An 18572-nucleotide genomic window follows, 5' to 3' on the forward strand; every position below is an offset into this window, starting at 1 on the left:
GTCCTGGGAAAATTCTAAAAGTGCTGCTGGGCATTCCTGTAGGTTATTTTTTGATCACCTCTCAGAATCACCTATTTTTGTCCCGGAGCGAGCCCAAGTGTACGGGTCTAACGCAGCTGTGCAGTTTTCCCGGGATTTTTGTCTCACTCTGTGGGACAGCACAATCCTGTGGCAATTTCCTACTGAAGCTCTTTTCGTTCTAAGCTGTGTTTTGAAGTACAAAAGTAGCTTATTAGCTTCATGGATGAGAAGTAAATGAGGTTGATAACTTATAAGAGTTACTGACAAAAAGTCAGATCTGATAGCTGCATGTGATGGATTGCCTAGCACAGCACTTCACATTGGCTGCTCGTGTGTACTTTCCCTTGAGTTGCTGTGTACACGGTTTTGAGGATTCTGATCTAATATTGCTAAAGGAAAAGCTTGGTTTCTTCTCAGTTAGACCAAGCACGTATAAATAAAGCTGTTATAATAGCAGAAAACACTATGGCATTGAGTAAACTGTTGGTGCTTGTAACAAAGTTTAAATAGTAACTATTGATGTTCTTTAAGATGTCTAATACTTGTACAACAGTCTCATCAAAAGTGTTAACCATGTGTATATACACAGCAGTGCAGCTTTAATTAGAATTTACGTTCGCTTTTACATATCAACCAACAGACAAAGGCTGACAAAGCACGTGCATATACTATTTAATAAAGGTGTGTTATATATATGAAGATGTTGCGAACAAACACTCTTAACAAAGATGAGTACTGTGAAACAGCACTCCATTAGCTTTGAAGGGATTTAGAGTCCAGGATTTCAGGTGTCTTTTGGAAAACTTTAGCACGTTAAGAAGCCCCAGATTAACATCTGTCACACCGAAAAGGGGAGCCAGACCTGCTGGAACCTGCAGGCCAAGTAGAGACAGGCACTAGAGTAGGAAAGGGCTGGTTCCCTGGTCCTGCTGGAGCTCACCCCGGAGCTGGGCGAGACCATGTGCGACTGCAGGAAACACCATGAGGGCTCGACTGCAGAGATTCCCAAGGTCAGAGGAACGTGATGATGAAGATTTAATATGGATTCTTGTTGGAGTGTAATCATTGTGTTTCTTGCCTCCTGGGTCTGGCCCACTGCATATGTATGAAGTACTTACACGTCTTAGGCAGTGCTGTATGTCGGAACAGACTTCTGTCTGACAACATTCCTAACCCCTTATGTTCTGGGATCTGTGTCAAAAGAGTGAGAGCAATGCCCCAAGACCAGGGAAAGTGAAGGGAAGATCTTTGCAGCTTTGTTCACTGTTGCATCGGACATTAACGAATAGTTCAAGTCTGTAGGCATCAGAGACGTATTGTGATGTCAGGGACGCCACAATGCAGGAAAACACAACTTTTCATTCAGAGAAACCCAGTGGAAGGAAGACATTCCAACAGACTGCAGGACTACCACACTGTAGCCTGATCTCCTCAGGTCCCAGAAGCTCAGCAAGGCTGAGCCTGGTCAGACAAAGATGGGAGACCTCCAGCGAAAAACCAGGTTGCTGCTGTAAGAGGTGTTGGTGGACCAGGAGGCAGTGCTCTTCCTAGTGGACCAGAATTTCTGAATTCAAGCTCCAGTATGGTGCCCAGCAAAACTGTGCTAGAGGTGTTGCCAGTTGGATAAGATGTTAAACTGAGGTCCTCCCCACTTGGTTGTTAAAGATCCCAAAACACTTTCCTAAAGCGTAGGGTTATTAATCCCATCATCCTGCCTAATGGCCACCCTGAGCCTGTGCCATGTACCATTGTCACATTGGTGTTAGGTAGGCGCTCCTCTTCTGCAGGGGATGGAGCACTTTGGGGACTTTTATTAATAAATAAGCATGGGTTTCTGTAGCTCAGTACTCTCTCACCTGTATTTAACACACATATATATATATATTTTAACACAGCCCCTTACCTTTGATGTAAACATACACAGTTGCCTGTCTTTTCCTCTTCCGCAAGTACTTGCAGCTGTAGGAGCCAGTGCTCTGTGCTTGGGCTGCGACGAGGGTTAAGGTGCTGCAGTAGAGCTCTTTGCCGCGTCCGCAGCGATTCCCTGTGATATTCAGCTTCTGTCTGCCCACAGTCACTCTCTCCGGATACGCCCAGGAGAGCTCCGACCTGCCCCTGCAGGGAACAGACATGGGACACAGCACATTACCCAGAGTAACCGAACAAGTCACCCAGACAGATGTCAAGCACACTGGACAATTTCCCACAATGCACCTCTTGTTCGCCTGTGCTCCATGGGTGCGTGCAAGTCTCTGGCGTGCTTGTCAGTGTTACTTATAAATATTTTATATTTGCTCTTCACTAGAAAGATAAGCAGCCTTCTTCCAAGTTATTCATTTTCATGTGGCCTCTTTCTTCTAGACGCCCGAGATCATTCCCACTGAAACTGTTAGAGTCACAGGTGTCTCCGCAGTCTGTGAGAGCATCTGCCAGGCACACAAATCCACTCATGGAGCAGTAGAAAGCAGCTGACTGCATTAGCAGTAACTGTTTACCATTGTTTAGCATTAACTGCTCCCCAAATGCTGATAAAAAACAATCCTACGCAGGACTATGGGCCATTTTTTCATTCCTAAATTAAATCCTCCTTTAAATACAAATAATCACAGAAGCTGTTGTACTTACTTGCACTGCAGCTGCAGAGTCTGGTTGGCTTCAATGACAAGCTGCCTACCAAGGACACTCAGCACAGGCGAACTTAGCCTTCCTTTGGATCTCGGGACTGGAAGAAGATGGAAGGGATTGTCATCAATTGCTATACGTTAACTATAAAGGGATGTAGCGAACAGAAAAAACACATTATAACATATGGCAGCCCAGTACTCTTCAATATGCTCCTGGGGTGATCTGGATTGAACATTTGACTAGGGCATTTCAATTCCTTGCTTTTGCTGTTGGGCTTAGTGAACATTGTGGACCACATTCCACACTGGCTTTGGTTTCAAAAGTTTGTCAGACAGTGGTTAACCTGAGGTTCTTGTCTAAACACCAGATAAGTCCTGAAGTGCCTTTAGATTGACAGCTTGGACACCAGCTTCACATTTTCCACAGGAGGAAAGATCAACATTTGACCAGCTGTCGATCAGAAAACACTGCCAAGGGTTTTTTACGGGATTCGAGCCTCAAGCTGTGTTTACTGACATAACTGGTCTTCTCTGCTATACGACGCTTGTCGAACCCATGCTAATCCCTGAGCTGACACATGTCATTTGCTATCACAACACCTTTCACATAATTCTCTAGGTTTGTACAAGCTGGTGGGACAGGTTATCAAAGAAGGCTAAATAACCAGTTTTAAACGATTAGAATCGTGCAGCAGGAAATGGTTTCTATTACCAGACTTTGGCCTCCTGGGTCATTTTAATCAAACAAACATCGGCGTTTATTCTGCACAGTCAGAAGACTATGAAAACCACGAGCTGCTAGCTTGCTATGGAGCAGCAGGGGAGCTTGTGATGATGGTTATTTGTAAGTAACCTGGCTGCTGCTCTCAGACAATGTGGCAACACCTACAGAGTATGTTTAAGGGTCCAGATTGCAAAGGAGCAAGCAAAGGTGTTAACAGTGTCTGATTTTCCAGAGAAAAGCAAGAAACATGTGCAGATACATGTGCCACTGACTGCAGATGTCTGGTACTGCCATATACAACCAATACAAAATCACTGCTGATGGCAGTACAGGATTACTATTGTATAATACATTGCAATTGATTATCTTCTAATCATACGATGCATAACTGTAAGTACACTTTGCTGCTCTTTAAACTCATGTGTTTTTATAAAGTGGTGTTATATCCAAACTGCAACACAGGACTGGGACAATATTAGGCAGACTGATATGCTGTCTGTTATCTGTGAAAATATTTTTTTAACATTAGAACATAACTGTTTGTGATAAAAGTACTGTAACAGGCCTGACCTTAGTTGTGTCTGGGAAAACCTGGAGATCATCTTAATCACAATGTTGCTCTTATTCATGAATTCATGAACACCGGCTTTCTGAAAGTTTGGAGGCTGTCCCCTAGGTGGTTTGTGATAAAAAATTACAAGTGGCTATGCTCTAATAATTGATAAGCCTGAGAGTCTACATGCCATTTCTTTTCAGAGCTTATACAAATACTCTAAGTTCAAAAGCATACATTTCAAAACACTAGTGAAAACACATTTCACTAGTACTTCTAAAAACTAAAAATTAGGATTTCAGCTGTGCTAGTCAATGAAACATCATTCAAACGGCAGAGGTCAAGTCCGCACTGAAAAATAAAACGAATGAGTGAAATACCAGTGATTTGGCTGCAGAGGTGGGTAAAGAAGAGAAGGAGAGGGCAGAAATGAAAGAGAGAGAGGGAGAGAGGGAGGCTAGACTGTCTCGCTCAATGCGGAACACATCTTTTCCTGTTCCTTTGCAGTTTGAACACGCGTGGCTGTAACAGGTGCTGCAGGAAGAAACTTTAAAAGCTAGCAAGACATGGTGATCCCCCGCCACTACAGGCAACTGTTACCAGCTGTGATCGCTCCCTGCTGGTGAACTCCAGCCAACACCGATGTGCTTGTGATCACACCATGGCAAGGGCCTTTGTCAGGGAGAGGCTGGCCAGCTGGAAAGGTGATGGAGGTACCTGCTCCACCTCCCGAGCGATAGAATGGGCCCCATCCAGCAGGTACCACCCAGGCCGTTCCATGGTCCGATCCGAAATGGATAACTGAAAACAGTGGCCCAAAGACACAGGAGGGCCTGAGGGGGGAGTGCATTAAGATTTTCACAAAGGGTAGCGGGAGTCTGGAGCAAACTACTATGCTGAACCACTGCAGCTGAACTCCCAAAGACCTCTCCAAAAAGAGATTTGCAGGTCCACAACCAACCTCTAAAAACCAGTGACACACGACGTCTCGTTGTCTGAAACTATCTCATGTCCTCATATGCTGCTGCAAAAGGCAAGACTTTAAACTCCAGCTGCACGTGAAAGAATGAGGGTTTGAACATTTCTAGAAGAGCACAGGGTTCCTCAGGGATTCACAGAGTAACGTGACTATAACACAGAAATCATGAAAAGAGGAAATTGTTTTGTGGCCTGACATTGGACAATGCACTTCTAAGAAAAATGATTCACCATGATGCCGCTGGTAATTACAGAATTATTTTTACCCAAAATATGTAGTGTGTAAAAACTTAATGTCACTCAGTTGTGCCTTTATTGGTTATTTATAGAACTGTTTATGTATTGAGTGGTTGTTAGGCTCTCGGGAATTTCTAACCTAGTGTGAACGTGCAGCTTGCTGTCCTTCTCTTTCGGTTGAGAAACCCACTGAGAACATAAACATTTAGCTGGATTTGTTGGCAGGCAATTTGAGTTTAGAGAACTCCTTTCTTCAGTCTCTCACAGAAAAGAAACTGTGGCATCTAGCTGGCACTTGTCACTCTTAAATATTGTTTAAAGGCACAACATGAATCACAGCTATCAGTTAAATACCATACAAGAGCATTACAGGAGATATTTGTTTTCATCGAATGTTTATTGGTGATAATGTTATTTCTTTATATAGAAATACATATAACCGATGCAAATGATCCCCCCCCCCCCCCACGATAAATTCATACTTATACAGAACACAAAGAAGCTCTGCTTAAAAGATCTTCATTGTACAATCTGGAGAGGCAGATTAGTGGCCAGAAAAGATGCATCTCCAGAAAATCCATGAACTTCCATACAATAAAAATGATCTAAGCTTCACTATTTTTTAACAGACTTGCTGTGCTTGGCCTACCAAATCAACAGCGTTCTGATTTCTGTGTAAGGCTGACTTCACCACATACCACACCACATTCACAAGGACAATATGTATTCAACAGCCAGTTCATGAGCAAAGGCAAAATCTTAAAACAAATAAATAGCTTCAAGCAAGTGTACTAAGAACAATAATGTAGTTCTTCCTGTTGTTGTTAGGTGGTCTGGGTGTTCCTAAATGCTTTTAGAACTTTTAGAAAAGGTTGCACTGTTTTTGCAAAGCAATCCTTAGGATTGCATGTGTTGCTACAAACCAAGCTCCATCTCTAGCAGAGTAACCATTACAACCATGTAAATTTCTGGATGAACAGCATTTGAACCAGACGCCTTTCCAAAATGCAATTTATTCACTCTTTAGCTTTTACATTTTCTTTTTTGTCTTCATTGACCACTTCTAAGATAAAAAATATGCTTGAAATAAGATGCACATTTTTGTTCCTGTTCAGCCATTTTCTTGGGAATTGTAAGACAGCTAGACTTCCCAAAAACAGTACCCCAGACATTCCTCAGAGGAAAAATGATTGAAATTTTTTTTCTGTGAAACCAAATAATGAACAGTCTCTTTTTCCTCCTTTAGGAAGGATGTGTACAGCACAGTTAATGCTTTAAATCTGGTTTGATGTCATTTCAGGCTTATTTTATTTTCTCAGCAGTATTATATCAACAGTGACAATGAATCAATTATTTTCACAGAATAGCTAGTATTTTTGTTTGTAATGCAAGAAATCAGGTTAAATTTTTAATTTGCAATCCACCTGAACACTATATAAAATGTATTTTCTTTTTGTTATCTCATATCTGAAATGACTTTAGTTTGCATAAAAATTCCATTACTAAACATCATCGTCATCCCTCCCTGTAATCCGAAGTGTTCTTCTGGGGTAGCCCATGTAACAGGTTCTCAGAAAACCGTCCCTTCCGAACAAAAAGTTCCTGGGGAGATGACGGAGCACACGATAATGACATTTAATAGATGACTCTGTCCAGACCTGACAGCAGAATGATTGGTCTGTTATCTAATCAATGGAAGACTAAATCATTCCTTGTCCACTCTTTCAATCTTGTTTTCTTACAACTGCAGGCCCAGTCCTGCTCCCAGAGCCTAAGAAAACACTGCAGAAAGCATCCATTTTTCTCCACACAGAAAGATAACCTCTCAGAACATTCCATAACAGAAAGCTCACCTAATGGGATCCTGGAGGGATCACATGGCAGTAATATCTCTTTCCCAGACACCTCTGGAAAACTGCGCTGTATTATACCCCCAGTTTCTAATGATTATTTTTTTTCACTCTGGAGGAATTAGGACTGGTATCGCGGATATTTTTTTTTTTTCAGTAAAAAAACCTTGTGTAAACATTTCTTCCAGAATAACTTGGTAATCCCCCGTGTCGTTGATGTCCAGCCGTTGTTCAGATGGTGCAGTTCCACTGAAAGGAAGTTTCTTTCACCTTCAGTGGATGAAGGTCAATGTGACATGTTTTTATAACTGGAGTTGTGTCTGGCTTTCAGGAAAGAATGATAGTGGCAGCGATAAGACCACCTATTAAAGCAAACCTTCTCCTAATTCCTTGCAAAGCCTCATCACCGGCACAGAAACTGCTATTTGACAGAGCGAGTCTTCTGCCTCCTCACAGCATGTAGCTGATGTGCTTTTCGGGGATCCTTTCAAAACAGGTCATTCCGTTTCACAACAGAGATGTGAACCTTTTTACAAAAGAGGCCTCTGCCAAAGAATTACAAAGGCAGACAATAGCAACTGCATCCAGAGGTAATCACACACCCCAAAAAGACAACAATCGGATAAAAATAGCCTCACATCAAAGCAATCGTACTTATTTTGATATAGACCTACAGGTGTTATGCAATCTTCTTATTGCATTTATGTAACTAATTCACTGGCTTGGGATTTTTGTGCTAATAAAGTGCAACTATCAGTAAAATAAAGAAATTGCATGAATTACTGAATTTCAAGCTAACGAGAAATGAAAGCTAACGCTGAATATTGTCACTGGCAGTGACTGCTGTATTTTTCATATAGGGACGTCCAAACCTGCTCCTGGAGTACAAGTGTGCCTGCAAGCTTGAACCCAGCTCGGCTCTTAATGAGCTACAACAGCAAATTACTGGCTTAACTGTGCCAAAGCAAAGAAGAGTTTCTCCAAGGCGCTCTAGTGCACACGCTGGGCCTCCAGAACCCGGACAGGACAGTCGAGACCTGGCTGTTCATAAGGACCAGACGGGTCACGTGTGTTAAAAGAAATAATTATGTGACTCCACCCCAAAAGTTGGAAAACAGCTTAGAATTTTTCACTCTAGTGAAGGAAATGACATTGAAGCTCTATGTTTAACTTTCGGTTTAACAATCCATAGAACAGTGTTGCGCTTCCCCTGACAATAAAAAATGGACACGTTCGCAACTGAAAACACTTAAGGTCTAGTTAATATTCCATTCACAGGCCTCTGAGGACAAGTGCCCAGCAGGACAGCCAACGGGAAGACACCCCTACTGTCAGCATGTACAAGGGGATCAGAGCTCCTCCGTGGCTGGTGGAGACATCAGGCCATTCAGCCAGTATGGGCGTCATGACAGGCTTAGTGCCTGTATGAGCTTCTTCATTCATGCTGTCAGTCAAGCAGTGGTCAAACTGCACAGTGACCTGCACCTGACTGAGCCCCATTCACAGTGCCCAAGGGGCAACAGCTACAGCCCCGCGAGCAGCAGTGCGGCGTGTTACATCGCAAATGTAAATGCGAGCACGCAGGAATGCGTTTATCACGAGTGGGATCGTCGGAACACCCTTCGACACGGCTTTACCACGGCAGCGAGTAATGATGTTCGTGTGTTGCTTTCTCATACGGTTTCCAAGTTTGTTAGCTTGTTTTCTTACCGTGTTACTTACGGATAACAACCTGTTCAGCGGGTGCGGTACGTATAAGTGGCCACTGTACGGCCCGAGTCTGTGACGCTGTGTTCTGCAGGCCAGGACTTGTGAGAAAGACATGCATTCCCTTCCAGTAGATAAAACACGACAAAGCAAGGCCGTTCAGAGGATATCACTGCGGTTCATTCAGAATAGTCACACTGAGATAATCAGAGTTCGAAAGTACTGTACATTTGGTCCTACGCGGTACGTATTCCTACAGAAAGAAAACACCCCCATAAAATTGAAAACAAATATATTTAAGGCTGGCTTTCTGATTAGCCCAGTTCGCTCGGTGCCGCTTCGCTCTGGAGCAGAATAGTCGCCAGTGCCTGATCACTCACGCACAGAAAGCCCTGACCTTCTCGACGCCACACACCAGGCTGATCAATCACACCGCCGCGGATGAGTGCCGAATACTGCGGGCCGCATAGATTTCAAGCCTCATTAGTCCTCCCTCCCGGCTGTTCGCCATTCTTCTCGAAACCCAACAGGTGGAAAGGCATTTTCACGAATCGCGGTGAGCGGCTTGAATTTTGGGAGGAGGAGAGGGCAAAAGGGTGGGAAGTGCTTTGTTGTTGTTGGGTTTTTTTTAAATGTTTTTCCCTTCAGTTCAGGTTTATCTGTATTGCGTGGAACTTGGCGTCCTGCTGGCCGAACTCCTGAGGTATAAAGTGCGGTACGTTGCTGAGCGTTTGGTATGGTTTGGTCTGGGTTCCGAGCAGTAAGGTTATCACTGTGCCGCAATGTAAAGGGAAAAGACTCACTCCTGTGATGCTAGCCATAGGGCACAGATCCTAAAGAAGACCCAGGACCGCTTGTTGAACGGGAGAGTGGGTCTGTTTTATTTGTATGTATTTATTTTTTGCCCTGAACTTTAAGCTGAATATTATTTTAATGACCAACACACTCTTCGGTTGCTCTCGCAAAAAATGAAATCACACTTTCAGAGATCTGAAGATCGACAGAGAGGGCAAAGTGCCTCCACCGGATTGAAAGGCTATGAACAGACGTTGGAGCAATGCATCAGCGATGCTGTACAACTGGCGTACACTTTTACCACATGAATATACAGTATCTCCGGAATTTACACAGGAAAAAAAAGCCAGTTGCTGGTGTTTCTCAGCATCTCCCACACAGAAGAGGTCCAGCCAACCCTTAAAATCCCACAGAGCACACCCACTGTGAAGTGATAATCACATGAGAACGCGTCAGAAAAAATACAGCACCTTTTATGTAATTCGTTTACTTAACATCTTCACCACCTTTGAGTGTTGTTTTTCTGCTTCGGATACTTTTCAACCGTTGTGTTGAATGTTCTTCAACTGACGCGTGTTCGTTTAAGCTCGTTGTTTGTTAAACACACACCTTGTATCGAAAGCACATATTTGCGTTCATCTAGGTATAAAATACAAGACTTAAAATACTACTTATGGAAAATGTTTCATTGAGAACCTATCGAAAAGATGCGTCGGTGTTCAATTTGAACACAATAACGGTTTGGACCTTTGTTAAAATCTGTCAATTTTTCAATGCTTTCTACGTTTTCCTTATCAATGACCAACGGACTTAACAAGACTATTTTAATATTTTCTTTTCCCATTTCATTTTCATTTTTTCCATTGCTTATTAAGCTTTTTAAATAAGCAGTAAGTTAAAATTATGTTTTCGGGCAACCATATAATAGCATTCAGCTGGTGTCAATAATTAATGTAATATTCTTCGAATTCATTTAAACGAATTCAACGAACAACTTTAAGACGACTGGGCTATATACGCTGTATTTCAACAAGGAGAAGGAGCAGCAGGCAAAATGTTTCTGTTCCCAAACATCATTTGTCAGTAGCAAACAATGTACTGGTGAGTACAGAATCGAAGAACCTGCTCATTAGTCAACCACGTATTTACTAGCAAGTAAACACTGACAAGGACTAACACAGCACGTATCATTCGGTGTTACTCCAGTTCACTCCTGCGTGCCTGTTTTAGTAATATATGTTGATTAGTCCGAGTTCCTGTAAATTAGAAAGTTTCCTTGTAGTGGTCACGACCTTTTGTAATTTGCATTAGCCCCTCCATTCAACTAATTTATCAGCCAAAGGAAACGCCGCCCTTCACTGATTTAACCAGAGCCGAAAACAAGGATGGTTAAAAAATCCCCGTTATCTGGGCTCTTCAGCGCGGGGCGGCCGGATTAACTGGGATGGTTGCGCACCTGCGGACGTGATCTGTAAAGTCCGGAATTGTATTGTAAAAATATCAGAATTGTCTGCCGCACTGAAATGGCAACTCCAGACCTTGATGTTCACTGGTATAAAATTAAAAGAATCCCGTACAGCTTTACTTTTTTTACTTGATTTAAGTATAATCTTCTTAAATATTTCGTCAGTTAAATCGTAACTGATGTAATATGTATTATTGGATTCATTTTAGAATTACACTTTGTTAAAATATACTTTTTTTTTAAATCAATGTAGTTCCTGTAGTATTTATCTGTGTAGTACCCAGCCCAGGACGGTGATGATGATGATGATACACTTAGCTTTCTTGTGTGTTTTAAAGGAAAACAGAAATGAAAAGCCGTTGAAAACGACAACCCAAACTCAATTACATTTTTCTGCTCAAAACGAAATGTATTTGCTTAATGAAGAGCTGCTTAAAACGATTTTTTTAGTAGGTTGTTTCAAACGAACTGAGCGCAGCCTGCATGGATCTTTATTAAACAGCGAGGGATTAGTCTCTGTCTAACTTGCACTACTTACATACAGCAAGTTTGTAATAAATCAAAACTCACCCTTTGATAGTGCGCTTCCAGAGAGTCCACAAAGTACAATCAACACAAGATACATCGTCGCGTTTGTTGAATGCCTTTCCTTTCGGCAAAGAAGGTTTGGAGAGCACAATTCCCTTTTTTACAGCTGCCCCTGTGACGGTCCAGAGTTAACAACGCAGTGGATTAGCACACTGACATCCCGGCGTTAAGAGAGCAAGAAACGCGAATTACAGCAGGATTCCTAGCTTGAGTCCCGAGTGTGATGGAGAGCATCCAGTCCGAGCGCGCCTCGCTTAAAGGGGATTCAGTCATCCCTTTCCCACTCCCCTCGGGGTCGAGATTTATAACTTTTTCTCCGTCCCCACCACTTCACAACCACGCTTCCGTGACGTGAGATGAGCGGCAACACCCACCGGCCGTTTCCCGCAGTCCCCCCTCTTCCAGGCGACGCGCTGACCTGCTGGTCTCTCTCGCCACGCGGAGGAGGGTGCCACTTCCAGGGCGGCTCCGGGCGCAGAGCGGGCCAGATAACTGGCACGACCCCCGCTTCTAGTCCCCACTCGCACTCACGCACACGCACGCGTGAGAGCCCTAACGGGTTTAGCTTCTGTGGGCTCGAAAACCTGGACCCTCGTTTGAAGCCCCGCAGCTTGCAGTGTGCGTGGTTCGAGCCGTGCCTCGCAGCGTGTGCTTATTAAATGTCGTGGTGGCCTTGCGCGGGAAGCCGAGCAGTTGTGGCCTCCAGCTGCGCCCGAAAACCCTGTGTCACCTCTAAATCGCTGCTTTTGCGTTCGTTTCTGTCTTAGACGCCTCTTAAGACAGTCTCTTAAGAGCCGACTGATAGAAATTTAGCAGGACCAGAGAAGTCTGCCCTTGTGTGTCTACGGAGTGAGGCGCTGGACGGGACATTAAGGAAAAGGAATTGAATTTCGATACTGCTGCAGCGTTTGGTTTGAGACAGGCATCCACAGAGCAGTCAGGCGGCACACAGGAATGTCCTCTGCCCACAGACCCAAGCACATCCACTGATCCTAATCTGCCACACCAGTGGACACATGTCTGTGGGCTGAAGACAGTGTGCACAGCACTGTCATCTCTCACCACCAGATCCTCCGAGCCCCTGTGCATCTATTTTAAGAAACTGCATAGCATCAGTTATCGGGAATGTCTCTGTGGGATGCCTATGATTGTCAGTGTGATGTGATTCATTATGGGAACTGCTCTCCAAAATTAAATAAGGAGTGTTTTTGTGGTTTACAAGAGTATTTGCATTCATTTACTTCAGGCTGGAGTAATTCCCAGAAAAAAAAGCACCGTCATTTCTCTGACATATTTTGTTCTTTTAAAATGTAATATTAAAACAGGTTTATGGTAATTGGCTTCCAGTGTCTATTTTCTGTCATAAATCCCCAGCAAGTTAATGAAGCTTTCAGTTAAAAATCCAATCAAAATGCAGGTGAGAAACGTGTCTGAACTCAAGGTGAACAAAGGATGACGATCATTCTAATTCCATCAGTGGATTTTAACATTGAAAAGGACGCTAACTGGAATAACTGCAATAAAGCTCATGGAATATATCTGTCAAATAATCTGTTGTATGTAACTTTGCATTGTAAACTGTTCACTCTTTAATTGCTGACTAATTTTGACACATAATATGTTCCTGTCTTGACTTTTCAATCGACCACATCTGTGGAGATAAATGCCAACAGCACAAACATTTGAAATTATATTAAATAATTTAACATTTGAGCAGAAATTAATACATTTAAAGTACTATTTATATATCTGACACCAACTCAGATTTCTTTGATATCTATCTGCAGTATGTATTGTGATCTACAGAGACAGCAGGAACATACTGTAGACTATACGTATCACATGGGTGCTTCTGAGCCACAGGAAGCTATGAATGGGATCTGGGTGTTTATGTAGATTCTTTTATGTCCTCATCAAGACAATGTGGGGAAGCAATAAAATAAGCAAACAAAATGCTTTTGGATTTGTAAACTAGAAGTGTGAATTTATGTTCAAGCTATACAGAACACTAAGAAGGTCTCAGTTAAAACAGTGTGCTTAGTTTAATATCAAATTATATTATAGTCATAGAAAGAGTTAAAAGAAGAGGAACAAAAATAATTCCTGGTCACTGGGGACTATCATAAATAGACAGGTTAGAGAAGGTTGTTTTCAGTCTAAATATAATATATTTTAAGAGGAAAATTGACCAACCATATACATTACCAAAAGGTAAAGTCAGGTTCAACCTTGGAGAACATTTCACACTCAGTAGTAGGAAACTAAAGAGGACTTCATTTAGGATGGAGAACATAAACCCCTTTTTTACATAAGAGGTGACTGGAACAGTCTTCTCACACAGGTGTTTGAAGCCCAAACTCTGGGCGCTTATAAAAACTGACTGGACAATTTGAGATTAGCTACTAAACGACTAAATTAGCGAGATCAAAGAGCATCTTCTTGTTTGTTACCTTTAATACCCTTTTTATTAACTTGCCAATATGCTGGGAAACTTATTAAACATTCAACAAGACGTCAGGTAAATGGAAAAATGGATCAGAGACAGGTTCACATTGAAATGCAATACCTGTGCAGTGCAGTATGTCTGAAATCGACGTATCCCAGTTCCATCTCATTCATCTCATTTTTAAGATGAGAGCTGACCGAATGACGGGAGTACCCCAATATTCCTTTTTCAGCACCTATGGTCTTTGCATTTTTACAGCTGCTTATTGAAGACGGGCAGTCTCATTTTGCCTTGATTAAAAAACATTGACAGTTAGCTTGCTGGGTCCTTATTTTTGATGGCTTGAGGTATTTTCAGTTAAGACACAGAACCTTGTGCTGTTGGGATACAGAGAATTTTAAATGATATTAAGTACTGGGAAAGAGAGCAATCTGTGGTCTCAGCTCGTAAACTTGCTTAGGTGATATAGAGCGTGGAGCCGTGGTTTTTGTTTTGGCCCATAGCCAACAAATGGTGTCATGCGATAGTCCTGTTATCCGCTAAGTCGAATTCTCATGTAGTTGTATCCTACACTTCCTGAGGTTACAGACAAGGTCAAACACCAGGTCCCAGAAGAGCATTCAAAGCAATTTTGGGAATTAAGGTTCTTATGCTAAGGACCAACAATTCATGATGTTTTCTCATATTACTTCTTCAATAGATCAATTAAGAAGAAATGTATTATAGTCGATTGATTCACAGATACCTTCATAAATATCACTGCTTTGATCCCAACAATAAAAACTGAGTGATCTCTTAGAATGCTGGTGAAGGATTTCCATAAGTGCGGCTCGTGCGTTATTGATTCATATTGGGATAGTGATTTTTATTGAGAAAAAATGAAGCCTGTTAAAAAGATCCAGAGTTTGGAGAGTGGGGGGGTTGTCATTCACCTTCCAGTTTTGAAGGACGGCAGTTCATTCACACTAAACTTTGTGGCTCCCAACAGGGAAACGCTTCTTCCTGTATTACACACAATTTGGTGCCAAGGAGACTAAAGTTGCTCCATTGTGTTTCTAACAATGATATCCTGGGGACAGGTGCCCAAGAGTGCTTTTAATAGCAAGGTGCTGTGATTGGGTAAACAGTCTGTTTTGACTAGCGACACATACAGCATGAATCCCTGTTTAACACAGCTGGACAGAAATCTGTCTATGGTAATGCAGGTTTTTGTGTACAAACTTAATACAGTAAATCAATTTTATTAAACTGAAGAATACTACAATTGCGTAGGTCAGGAAAGACCCAAAAGTTCTGATGTTCAGAATAACCAATGACTAATGAATGACCAATGACTAATGAGTGACCAATTTCCATGACCACAGAAAACTGAATGCCTGAAGAGCTGTTCCATCCATCTCTGCATTTATGCTTGAGTAATTGAAACATATGTACAGCAGGTTACAGGTTAAGACAAAAAGCCATCCAGTCAATGAAGATTGGCTCTTGGTCTAATGAACTCATGTGCTCAAGCATCTTAGTTGTGCAAAAAAAATCAAAACATCCCTTCCTCTGCCCATCACACTTTATTAAACCAGTACTTGATGGGGGAGGTGAGCCAGAAAACTAGGAGTTCTAAATTGGATTGATTATTAAAGCTTAATATTGGCTAATTATCAAAACATTTTTTTGTCAAACGAATCTAGGAACAGTTAAAAATGAGAAGATGTAATCTGGGTAATCCAGTTCATTTTGTTTCTATTAAAAAATCCAAGAATCTCCTCCAGCCTTTTCTTGTAGGAAGCCAGAGTTTCAGCTTCTTCTCCAAACAGGCGAGTTTGTTTCATACTGCCACTGCCCGTTGTGTAAAAAATGCCTCTAGTTCTCAGAAACACACATTCCCTTAGTATCAGTTTGTGTTTTCTTTCTGGATTGTGTTTCACTGTTGATTCTGAATAAATCCAGCGGGCTAACTTTCTCAATGTCTTTGAGGGTTTAACATAATTGAGTTAGGTCCCTCAGGAGTCTTCTCCAGTTCATGACTATATTTAGTTGTTTTAGTCTGTCACTCCAAGACATTCCTTTAAAACCATGGAATGTCTTACTGCTCTTCTCTGGAATGATTCCAGAGCACCAATATCTTCAATCTTTTTTAGTAATGTGATGACTAAAATTGCAAAAATTATCTTTTTCACAGACAGCTTCTTTTACAGTGGCTCAGTGTTTACAATATCTATAACCTACTCTATGTTTCTGCTATCTGTAAGCAACACTTTGCATTTTTGTACATCTTCCAGGTGTTTACCCAGTATTTAGTTTAAGTATTTTGGAATTTCCTTAGCAATATCTACAGTGTTTTCTGACCCACCTAGTTTACTAACTACAGCAGAATCTAGATCACTGATCTAAAATTTGAGCAGTGGTCCCAGCACAGATCCCTGTGGTACTCCACTAATTAGATTACCTCCAATGTGAGTATTCATCCCTTATCTGTACTCTGTTTCCTATCCATTAATCAGTTCTTAATCCAAAGGCGCACATTACCTTGAACATTTTCTGCCTGCAGTTAAGAATCAATCTTTTTATGAGAAAACATCAAAAGCTTTTGTTTGAACATACCATATCATATGCAGTTTTTTATAACCGTTACTGGTGATTCAAATAATTCACTTTCAAATACTTGCAATTTGTAAACCCATTTCCTAAAATCCTTTTGCCATATGGGAGATTTTGAAGTTTAGTTCCTATTATTACGTATTACCATGACCTTACATGTAACAGAAGATGCATTGGTCTATAATTACTTGTCACCCTTTGTATGAATGAGCTCTCTATAGCATTCTATAGCAGAACCAAAAGGTTTGTTTTCCAAGTGTACAAATGTTTATAGGATTCACAGCACCTTTTTCTTTACTTTGCAATTCCACGAAAAGGTGTTGCAATTATTGATTGGGCTTCCAAGCATCCTGTTTTTCTGATGAAGTTGAAACTGGAACAGTCACTGCAGTAGTGAAGCGAGTTTGTGAGTAGGGCTGGAGTGAATATGTACAGTACATACACAAGGCAGATATTGGCTTCCCATTGTGGAAGATACATCTGCAGATCTGTATGCAGTAGAAACTCATGTAGGAGCATGGAGCAGTTCATGAGAGTCTTGTACCATGTATAATCTCATTCATCCTGGAGTTTGTTGCAGAGTGTATTGATTTGCCAAGCAATTAAAAAAAAAAGCAACAAACAAAAGCACCGTTTACCTCTTTGAATCCTAGTCCACTGCGGGTTTCAAAGCCTTGCTGCAGTTGTTTGTTTTGTGAGCAAAGTCTGCTCTAAGCCTTGCAGACCGGGGATCCATCAGTCAGATCGTTGACCCGCGTATTAACTCGCGCTGCCCGGGTCACACCTCGGGGCTCCGAGCTTGTTTTGAAACCGCGCCGTGGTTTCATCCAGAGGAGGGAGAGCTGCAGGGCCCTTTTCCAGAATTCGTCCCATTTGTCATGCAGTTGTATCCCCTTTGCACAATAAGTAGTTCCTTTGTCCCTGATTGTCAAAGGAAAAGAATCATCATTCATCAAGGTCTAATGGGGATGAGGATGGGATCAATGAGGCTTTCCTGGCTGGAGATTCCTTGCGCCTCCTTTTCCTGTTCCTCCTCTGGCTGGGCGCTGGGGATTTCGAGCCCCGGGGCTTTGCCGCGGCTCCGTGTTGATCTGTGTGCGGGGGGAGAGCTGGCCCCAGTGCAGCAGCCCAGACTCAGGCGGCCTTGAATCGGGGTTTTGCAGACCTGCAGGGATCTTCGCACCTCGCTTCCAGAGATCCCCCCCCCACACACACTTTACCTCTCAAGTGAAGACACGCAGTCACTCGCGCATTGTGCGTCGCTCCAAAAAAGACAACGCGGAGAAAAATACTTGTTTTGTTTGAAAGGCAGGAGTGGCCAGGGTGACTATTAGCGGGGATATTGATCAGGATGGTAATGATTATTTGATCCTGCATTATCCACTGTATCCACTGTATAAACTCAAAGAACTGTATTTTTCTGTTGTTATACTGCACTCCATGATGCATGGAGTTTGTTAATGAAGGATACCTGCTGTGCATTTCCAGCTACTCAGGAGACACGACGCCTTTTATTGGCCTGAGTGGAACAAGCGTTCATACGGGGCTCTCCTCTTCGCTAGGACGAATCCTGAGACACCTCACAGTGCGATACAACACTGCCATCTAGCGCTCAGCATCCTGCAATCAATGCCGCTTTCTGCCCAGGAATACAAGAATAAGACATATGACATTAGGCTCACACTTCAGAGAATTCAAACCCCAAATAATTCCAGGAAAATGTAGCACCACAGACAAGGACTGTATGCAAATCAGGTTTCCAAGTAGTGGTCATCAACCAAACGATCGCCGCAGGAAGGCCGACTCGGTGAAGAGTGAGTTATGTTTGCACAGCACCTTGCTGCTACGGGTCCCGCGGTCCTTAAAGGTTCCGTAATCCACGACCGGAAAGAGCAGGAGCTCAGCGGGGCGGAACAACCCCAGGTCTCGGAGGTCAGGGCACAGGGGCTGCAGGGACAGGGCGGCCGCAGAGGAACAAAGAGAAGACGG

At 42.5% G+C, this 18572-nt stretch overlaps 1 protein-coding gene across 3 annotated transcripts in view; it reads right to left on the reverse strand.

Moving 5' to 3' along the window:
- flt1 (fms related receptor tyrosine kinase 1) overlaps window positions 1-11811 on the reverse strand; it is a 58732-nt gene extending 46921 nt beyond the window's left edge. For all 3 annotated transcript variants that reach the window (XM_088920409.1, XM_088920408.1, XM_088920407.1), the window contains exons 1-3: window positions 11525-11811; window positions 2647-2743; window positions 1925-2136 (exon numbers count right to left, since the gene is read on the reverse strand). In XM_088920409.1, the coding sequence (XP_088776535.1) occupies window positions 1925-2136; window positions 2647-2743; window positions 11525-11579 (364 nt within the window). In that variant the 5' untranslated portion in view covers window positions 11580-11811. The remainder of the gene's footprint in view (window positions 1-1924; window positions 2137-2646; window positions 2744-11524) is intronic.
- Window positions 11812-18572: the final 6761 nt, after the last annotated feature.

The sequence above is a fragment of the Atractosteus spatula genome, chromosome 7, assembly GCF_055471065.1.
Source record: "Atractosteus spatula isolate fAtrSpa1 chromosome 7, fAtrSpa1.hap1, whole genome shotgun sequence".
Lineage (NCBI taxonomy): Eukaryota > Metazoa > Chordata > Actinopteri > Semionotiformes > Lepisosteidae > Atractosteus > Atractosteus spatula.